Source organism: Fukomys damarensis, unplaced genomic scaffold, assembly GCF_012274545.1.
Source record: "Fukomys damarensis isolate Sample0158 unplaced genomic scaffold, DMR_v1.0_HiC HiC_scaffold_22, whole genome shotgun sequence".
NCBI lineage: Eukaryota > Metazoa > Chordata > Mammalia > Rodentia > Bathyergidae > Fukomys > Fukomys damarensis.
This window is the reverse complement of record NW_022900934.1, coordinates 15,069,642-15,079,560: the sequence shown is the minus strand read 5'-3', so window position 1 is coordinate 15,079,560 and position 9,919 is coordinate 15,069,642. Positions and strand designations below refer to the sequence as shown.

Here is a 9,919-nt window from a genome sequence, read left to right as displayed (position 1 = left end):
TTTTTTTTTTTTTTTTTTTAAGTAAAAGTGGTCTGGGAGTGTGGCACAGTGGTAGACCTCTTGCCCAGCATGTGCAAGGCCTTGGGTTTGCTCCCCAGCACTGCAAACAAAATACAAATAAAATATCTTTTTACTTAACCCTTTGTAACCAAAATATGATTTCAACAGGTGGTACTAGTCACATTTCAAACGAACAACCAAATTGGCTTGTGGTTTTGAATTATACAACTCAACTTTAAGAAAGATTTCATGGAAAGGATGGCATTTGAATTATGCTGTGAAGAACTTTGTATTGAGAATAAATGAGAAAAGCCATTCTAGGTAGAGGGATTGGCTTGGTAGTCAGGGCAGAAAAGCACACTTAGTATGGAGGACTACTTTGGCAGAAGCATATTGTGCAGAGTCATGTTGTGGGAAATCTTTTGGCAAGCTTTCACTGACCGGAAATCTGACTATATATGGAGCAAGGAACTATAAACATTTTGAGCAAAAAGTGATGTGATTAGGACTTTAAGGAGATGGGTCTGATAGCAAAGATGGAGGGAGCTAAAGAAAATGAGAAACTGAAAGCAATGAGAATAGAGATTATGGATGGGACCTTGATTGTATATATAGAAAAAGAAAGTTTCATTTCTCCCTTGTCTTTTGCCTTCCTCCAAAATGCTGGTTGTTGTGTAATCCATTTCCTGTTGAAATTAGTCTAGAGGCTTCAAAATCTGTGTTATATAAGTTGAAGGTTATGTAAGTGCTAGGCATTAGGGCATTTAGCTATGGATTTTGTTTAAGTTGTTTCTGTGTGTGTGCAATTAAAATTTTTGAAACAGGTGAATGCAGATTATTTTAAAGGTGTGCACTGTAGACTTGTGGTGGTTTTCTCTCTCCAACAACTCTTGTGATGATTCAAAAGATACTTGAAATAGTTGGCCCCAAATCAGAAAGGCCACATTTTACTTTTGGCAAATAGGATGAGGACATTTGGGAGGTCCCAAGGAGTAGTCAGGATTTTTCCAAGTATGAGTTAACTTTTAAATTCTTGAGAAGGTTGAGGGAGCCTAGTTTGGGAGCCTCCTAGAATTGAAGAATTTTGTGACACCTTTAGCAATGTCAATCCTTTGTACTTCTCTATTGCTCTATTAAAATACTAAGTAGAATGGCTTGCCCCTATGTTGGCTTTTGGCCAGAACTTCATTATTTGAAATTGTTTATAGGTAGAGTGGCACAGGTGCTTTTAGTGAACTTTGAAGGTGACCTTGAAGTGAACTCTTTAAATTTGTCTACAGATTAGACATTTTCTTAAACTCATTGAATCTGAAAGTTGGTTTACCTATGCTGTGCTTGACACTTTAGGAACAATGAAGTAGGATTATTTAATAAATAGAGATATAGCCCTGATCCCAAAGACTTTAATGATGAAGAAAGTTAGACATATTAAATATATAATTGTAAGATGATAAATAGTATTATTATATAAAGTAGATGAGTTTATGTTGTGGTAACAGCTCCAGTATTTCAGTGGCTTAACCCAACAAAAGTTTCTTTTTAAAACTGCATGACTACTAGGACTGCAGGAAACTGCACTGTACAGGTACCCAGGGACTCAGTTGGGACAAAGTCCACTGTTTTGTGGCTGCTGTAAGAGAAGAGAGCTGGGGAACTATACGTAGGATTTTCACAGTTTCAGTCTGGAAACAACATCGTTTCTGCTCATTACGGGACACAACTACTATCTAACTTCTAATTGCTAGGGAGTGGATGCTGGGAAATGTAAGGAAGCAAATGGAATATTTTATGAAAGTAACTGTCTTTTCCATAGTTTTATTCTAGTGTTGTGAGTGAAGATGTCAGATGGCTCAAGATGAGACTTGCTTTACTGAGTGTAAGCTTACAATTAGACTTATATAGAACACAGCTCTGAGTATGACTTAGATAATAAGGCACAGGAAAAAAATCAGTTCTGAATTGGAGAATCAATTCTGAATTGCCTGTATTTTTAGTTTGTTGTGTCATTCATTGTACTTCATCTAATAAACCTCTTTCATGTGATAGGTTTCTTTGTTGAGAATTTTTCTTGGGAATACAAAAATGACTTCTGGACAAAATTATTTTAGAAGTAAAGGTTACACTTTCTGTTTTTTTGGTGAGGGGTGCGGGTTCCTGGAGTTTGAACTCAGGACCTTGTGCTTGCAAGGCAGGTGTGGTGCCACTGAGCTAAATCCCTGGCCCTACACTTTCTATTTTTAAACTGTTAATCTTTTTTAGAATCTTAAACATGTATATAGTAATGAAATAATTTATTTAAGAAATACTGATATTCCTATGAGTGTTCAAAGTAGTACTTCATTTTTTTTTAAAACTGAGCATATTAGCATGTTTTTATTCTGTGGCCCAAATGGTTATATAGAAATTTAAGCCAACAATATATAAATGTTTATGGTTCATAAGTATATTATCCAAAAATTACTGCACTCTATAATGGCTTATTATAGTGAGAACATGACTAAGGTGAGGAGAATAAGTATTCACTATCTGGTATGTATAAAGGGTTAGATAAAATTATAAACTGAAGTCTTTGCGGTCCCCCCCCCCCATGGAATCTTTTGAATGAACTCAGTTGTGATTCAAAGGAATTCAGTTATGGTTTGAAGTTTCATGGCTATATATCCTGTGTATTTGGTTATTTGTTCTCACAAGAGCCCCAGAGCTGGTAAGGAAACTGAAGGGCCCAGGTTAAAGGATTTAAACAAGATCATATCACTACTGAATAGCAGAGCTGGTGCTAGATGGAGCTCAAGTCAGCTTCCCTTGGTTTATGCTAGTCTTTGCAGTATGCCTTTGGAACAAAGTTGTGTATTACAGAAGATAGATAGCATAATGGTGGCTCCCATAGCTTTTGCTTTAAGTTTGATTGAAGTTCGGTGCTTATTTTCCCTCTACTGTGGGAGAAAAGATTTTTATCAAAACCAAATAATTAGGGCAGTGAGAGAGGGCTTTCTGTATTTTAGGAGAGAGTTGAGCAGTGTCATTTTAAAAAGCAGATACTTGTTGAAAGCATTTAAAGAACATATTTAGCATAAACCTCTACAGAAATTTTTATTAAGCAGTATCCATGTATGGAGGGACGTACAGAGGATAGGGGAAAATTAGAGCTCTAGGAACAAATAGATGACTTAATTCCAGGCTCTCTACCCTTTTCTACTTCAGTGGTACCTTCCTTGAACCTTTATTTCTTTACCTATAAAAATGGGGGAGAGGTTGTTTTGAATATCACTATCCTGTACAACTCCTGGGGAAATTAACTGACCATAATAATTTGAAGGCCTTGATGAAGTAACTGACCCTGTAGGTACTCGGTACATAATCACTGTTGTTGATGGCATTTGGGACTAGGTGTTGGGCTTTCAGGGAAGCTTCTATCCAGATGGCTTGGAAGAAGATTCACAATGCATTTCCTGACCCCTGAAATCTGATATTTACTTCTCTTGGTCTTGTTGTAGGGAATGACCATGGACAAAAGTGAGCTGGTACAGAAAGCCAAACTCGCTGAGCAGGCTGAGCGCTATGATGATATGGCGGCGGCCATGAAGGCGGTCACCGAGCAGGGGCATGAACTCTCCAATGAAGAGAGGAATCTGCTCTCTGTCGCCTACAAGAATGTAGTAGGTGCCCGTCGTTCTTCCTGGCGTGTCATCTCCAGCATTGAACAGAAAACAGAGAGGAATGAGAAGAAACAGCAGATGGGCAAAGAATATCGGGAGAAGATAGAGGCAGAGCTGCAGGACATCTGCAATGACGTTCTGGTAAGGGGCAGTGCTTCTGCTTTAAACGATTTTCTAAATAGTGTTAATTTAATGTCTGACTGTAGACTCTCAAGCAGCTTATGAGAGAGGTTTCTAAATAAACTGGGAAGCTGCAAACCATTTGCACTTGTTTTTATGTGTATGATGTGATTTTTTTTTTTTCCTCATCTTTTGCTTGATTGGAGATTGTCATCACTTCTAGGGTTTTTTCCTCACCTGTCAAGAAGACCTGTGAAAAACAGGAACATTTAGCATCCCTCCTTCTCTTCTTCAGAAACAGGCCAAATAGACAGGATTTTAGATAGATGCAGCCCCAGATAGGCTATTCTGTTTGTTGGTCCGAGTGGTGACATCATCTCCAGAAGAGGAGACAGGATCAAAACACTGAGCTGCCTTTTAGCCTCTCTCTCATCATGTCTTCACATGGTAGAGTCCTGTTTTTTTCTGAAAATTAGGCGCATCCACCAAGTTCAGCATGCATTTCCAAAGCCAAATCAAAGGTGGTTTGGGGATTCTTCTCTACTATTTAATATAAGTTCTAGTCAAATGGTTGATTTCCTCTGGCCATAGTTTGGGGTTGAATGGGAAGGGTATATATTCTAGAACAAATCATGGTCATAATGTCTTTCCCTCACATCCTGAGCCCACTGGGAACTTTTTTTTCTTCCAGGTGAAATCAGGTTAAAATGAATGATGAGGGCTGCTTTGAAGGGAAAAGGAAGTTACACTTGTTGATTCACCTCCTCCCCTGCTGGCTGCCTCTCCGAATTACTGCCCATGACAGCTTTCTTTTGAAAACCAGTACAAAGCTTGTCAGCCATGAGGCAGTACTCCTCTCCCCTAACCCATAATAAGTTACACCTTGTCTGTCTGCAAAGAATATTAAAATGACTACTGCCCTTTGCATCCCCTCACTGATTGGTTAAATCCCCATATAGTTAGCTTTGGATTGAGCTTCTTTTTAATGGACTCATGGTGTAAGATAAGAGTGTCATGGCTAAACTTGTTGCCTGTTGGTCTTTTGGGGGTTTGTTAATGGTGCACTAATTCCTGAATGTTAGGTACATCTGGTATTCAAATGAAGTATGGCATGCATTCCAAGGGCGAGAAAGTTCCATAATTCCTGAAATGTAGACCAGCTTTTAAGAGCATCTGAAAGAATGTGAAGAAGAGCATGGTACTTACTGCCTCTTAACCAGTTTTTCAGGATGCCACATTCTAAAACAACTCTTCGAAAATATTGCTCTGTATACGAAGCTTGGACTCCTTCAGAACTACTTTTGTTGTAAGCATAATGTTTAAAGGAATTTATTATTAATAATAGTACTAGATTCTTTGAGTGCTTACTACGTGCCAGGCAACGTGTTAAGCACTTTATGTACATTAGTTTACTTGTCCTTATAACTACTCTAGAAGGAGGCCATTGTGGCCTCCCCATTGTACAACCAAGGAGACTGTGACTTGGTGATAAAAGTAGGGTCATGTGGATGCAGATAGTAAGCAGCAGAAGAGGGGTTTCTTCCCAGGCCAGATTGATTCTAGACTTAATTCATGTGGTTTTGTTCTGTTACATTTATCTTCCCAGACTAGAACGAAATTTTTTCCTCTAATCACAAAAGAGATAGATAGATAGATAGATAGATAGAATTTTTTTTTTCTTTTTTAAAAGACAGGGCAAAAGAGTAGAAAGTAATCCTATCATCCAGAAAACCATTATTAGTATGATCCTTCCAGGCTTTCCCTTTATGTATTTGTGTTCATGCACATAGGTATTTTAGTATTAAAATAGGATTCTTGTGGGTTAGATCTGGATTTTCACAATTTCTTTTGAGAGCTTTTCCATGTAACCAGTGTAGTTCTGCATCATCGTTTTTTCCTAGCATTGCACTGTAGTAGCTATATTTCAGTTAATCCCTTATGGATGTTCAAAATGACTTTTACAGAAGAATATAGGCATCTGCTCTTAGGACCTAGAACCAGAACAACATTTAGTGACTTGGATGAAAAATGCTTTGCCTTTTAAAAAAATCTTCAAAGGAAATTGGTAGTGGTAGTAGTATCTTAAATCTCAAACATAATTTTAACATCTTGTAAGTAATTCAAAATACTTAACAATGTGAATCATTTTTTAGGAGCTGTTGGACAAATACCTTATTCTCAATGCTACCCAACCTGAAAGTAAGGTGTTCTACTTGAAAATGAAAGGAGATTATTTTAGGTATCTTTCTGAGGTTGCATCTGGAGATAATAAACAAAGTAAGTACCATTTAAAAGTTTTGTTGTTTGTTTGTTTGTTTGTTTGTTTGTTTTTGTATTTTTTGAGACAAGGTCTCACTATGTAGTTGAGACTGACCTGGAACTCACCATGCAGCCCAGGCTGGTCTCGAACTCACAGAGATCCTCCTGCCTCAGTCTCCTGAGTGCTGGGGTTACAGGTGTGCGCCCCCACTCCAGGCTTCACATTTAAAAGTTTTTAGCCAGTGGTAAAGCCAAGCTTCTTTCATAATGACCTTAAAGTTTTGCTGTGTCTGTTCACCATGGACCTGAACATCATAGTAATCAGAATTTAAAAGGCCATAGAATTGTGATGGATGAGGTCATGGGTGTTGACAAATCAAGATGTATCTAAAGGCAAAGATGGAGGGCATTAAGAATCTGATTGTAATGCATTTGGAGATTGGTCGGTAGTTCTCTTTTTAGAGGCAAAACTTTAACAAGAAGTAGCCTACCCTTGACCATGGTTTTGTTTTTCCCGGTTTTAGTTATTCAAGCTCAGTTATGGTGTGAAAGTATTAAATGAACAATTCCAGAAATAAATAATTCATAAATTTAAAATTACACATCGTTCTCAGTAATGGGATGACATATCACTCCATCCTCCTCAGGAGATGAATCATCTTTTTTCCAGCATATCTACCTTATATATGCTACCTGCATGTCACTTAGTTGCCATCTTGCTTATCAGATGAATTATCATCATGACATAGTACTTGTGTTCAGATAGCCCTTATTTTACTTACTCCAAAGTGCAAATTTCTATTGCAGTGTTTTCTTATAATTGTTCTATATTATAATTAACTATCTTTAATCTACTGTGCCTAGTTCATAAACTTATCATAGGTATGTGTGTATAGAAAAAGTTAGGCAGGCTTCTGTACCATCCAGTTTCAAGCATCCACTGGTGTTTTGGAACACGTACGGCACAGATAAGAGAGGTTGTATTTGATGGTTTGAAACCACTGTAGTGCTGGTAGTGCTGCATTTCTTTATCACGTGAATTACTGTGAGGGTGATAATTACAGCCTTCATTAAGTGCCTGCTGTGTGTCACATACTTTGGAGTCCTATGTATCCTCATACAACTTCATGATACATGGAAGTCTGCCTGTTTTTCTACTAAAGGAAGGCATGACTTGTGAATAAAGGTTTTTACTTGCTCCAAGCTACAAAGCTATATACCTAGTGAGTAAAAGTTGGGAATTCAGGTTTGGGTCTGCTGACTGTAAAGCCTGTGTTCTTTCTACTGGAGCATAGTGCTTTTGCTTTCTCTCTTTTAGACTTTTAGCTGCTCTTTTAGACTTTGTAGTAATTTTCTTTGTTTCTCCCAAAGCATTTAATATAGTACTTCACTTACAGTTAACATTTAACAGGTGTTTAATTGAATGGTGGAAGCACTGACTCATTTTAATTGCTTATCTACTACGGCCTATTTTGTTAAAATAATTTGATAATGAATCTAATGGGTGTGATGCAACCTTTAATTTTTACAAAATTTTTCTTACAGCCACTGTGTCGAACTCCCAGCAGGCTTATCAGGAAGCATTTGAAATTAGCAAGAAAGAAATGCAGCCTACACACCCAATTCGACTTGGCCTGGCACTTAATTTCTCAGTCTTTTACTATGAGATTCTGAATTCTCCTGAAAAGGCTTGCAGCCTGGCAAAAACGGTGAGAAGGACCCTTGGTGGTTTCTTTACATAGAAAACAGTGCGGGGCTTTCTAATACAATCTTTTATTCTTGAATATCTTCATTATCTTAGACTTAAAAAAAAAATTTTCTAGAGGAGGGATATCTTATGAAAGAAATACAGACCTGTTATTTTGTGATTCCTGCTCAACACCTGCTTTGATTTGATTACTGTTTTTTGAGGGTTGTTTGTAGAGAATTCTGGGTGAGGTTAGTTTATTGTTTCTCATCAAATTTTGGGCCCCCATATATTGCCATGCTTATTTGTACTAAGATGATGTTATGTCTGTGTACACAAAAGAAATTAGACCATATTTTCTTGGTGTGCTACGTTTGTTGTCTTTCAACCTGTGTACCGCTACTTACTTTTAATTTTTTAAATTTGGGGAAGATGCCTGAAATGAATTGTCAAAGTGGGATCACTTAATCAAATTAGGATTAGTGAAGAGCTTCACTCTCCTTTTGCCCTTTGTATCTAGAATGCTTGAGTTTCTTTTTTTAAAGAGATTACTAGAAATGTCTTTGATATTCAGGAAATTGCAATTGGGCATGGTGCTGCACGCCTATGATCCCAACACTTTGGGCGGCCGAGGCAGGAGGGTTTGATTGCAAGTTTGATCCCAGCCTGGATATTTAGCAACTTAGTGTGATACTGTCTCAAAATAAAAAATAAAATGGCTGTGAATGTAGCTCAGTGCAAAGGCCCTTGAATGCAATCCCCTACCTGGCAAGACAAAGAAAAGGAAAAAGAAATTACATGAATTTACCTAAAGTAAGTGTGCTATGGTTAATAGTAATACTGCTTACTTATTAGATAAAACAAAGTTATAATCCAGGAGTTTTTGTCATCTTGGTTTGAGCTTTATAAACATGCATTATATACTTGTTGAAAGAACTAGCAGAGTAAGTAATAGGAGTCTAGGTTCTTCCAAAGTACTGTAGAAGAAGAGAAGTAATAATCATTTGTAAGCAGAAAAAAAGTTGGCCTAAACTCACTTCAAAGAACTTGTCGATTTCTTGCTAAAGGCTGTTTGTTTTAGGCATTTGATGAAGCCATTGCTGAATTGGATACACTGAATGAAGAGTCTTACAAAGACAGCACACTGATCATGCAGTTACTTAGGGACAATCTCACTGTAAGTATGACTTCTGGAGAGTTTATAGTCTCTTTCCTATTTATCTGCTTAATAGTTACTGTTGTCCAAGAGTCAAGAAGAATTTGTATATGTAAGTTACGGCTAAAAGTCTAAAGTGTTAAATGAGTTATAAATGATTGCTGATATTTTGACCTTGGCAGTCAACACTGCAGTAGTACAGGAGGACTTTTAAATGTTTGAGTGTGATAAGATACCACCCTGAGTAAGATTTAGTGTCTCCTTTGATTATAGCTTTTTTTTCTTTTCTCTTGCAGTTGTGGACGTCGGAAAACCAGGGCGATGAAGGAGATGCTGGGGAGGGAGAAAACTAATGTCTGTTGTGCTTTGTGATCTATTCAGTGTTACTCCACATGTATCCCTTTGTGCGATAAAAAGAAAAAGAAAAAAATACTTGTATGACTTCGATTTTTCACAGCCTCAGTCTAGCAAAAATGGTCCATGGGATAAACAAGGGGTATCAGTCTAAAACTCAGATTGGTCACACAAATGCCACAGCATTTTGAAGTTTTGATTTTGATTATCATTGACAGGATTACTGTGTTTAATTTTTAAAAACTGAACACTGTGATTATGGGGTTTTGTAACTTAGCAGAAATCTTACTGGTAGAAAAATAGACCTGAATTATGTGTAACTATTTGGAAAGTTTAATCTGATATCAAAATAGTCTCTAAAATAACAATTCTGTTGTAAAGTTGTACAGAAAGTTATAGATTATATTGTGATGCTGGGACTTGGAGTGAGGCACTTATCACTTGGCATCTAAGATTAATGGTAATTCACAGTAATTCTGCCTGTGATTCAGGGCTTATAGACACACTTACTAGTTTGGGTTGTTGCCACTAAAGTTCATGACCACAAACGTCTACCCTATCTTCCTCTGAGGAAACTCAAAGCCTGAAATTGAAATTCTTTGTGGCAGATAAACTGGGTTATGACACCATGAAAAGGTCCAGTGCATCTATAATATGTGTTATTAAACTCCCTTTCCTATAGCAATG

General features: G+C 37.3%; 1 protein-coding gene across 1 annotated transcript in view; it reads left to right on the top strand.

Annotated features, from left to right (window-relative positions):
- The window catches only part of Ywhab (tyrosine 3-monooxygenase/tryptophan 5-monooxygenase activation protein beta), a 20,694-nt gene extending 10,861 nt beyond the window's left edge, over positions 1-9,833 (top strand). The window contains exons 2-6 of the mRNA XM_010631479.3: positions 3,495-3,797; positions 5,930-6,053; positions 7,581-7,744; positions 8,804-8,899; positions 9,175-9,833. Of these exons, the coding sequence (XP_010629781.1) occupies positions 3,498-3,797; positions 5,930-6,053; positions 7,581-7,744; positions 8,804-8,899; positions 9,175-9,231 (741 nt within the window). The 5' untranslated portion in view covers positions 3,495-3,497 and the 3' untranslated portion in view covers positions 9,232-9,833. The remainder of the gene's footprint in view (positions 1-3,494; positions 3,798-5,929; positions 6,054-7,580; positions 7,745-8,803; positions 8,900-9,174) is intronic.
- The last annotated feature ends 86 nt before the right edge of the window (positions 9,834-9,919 follow it).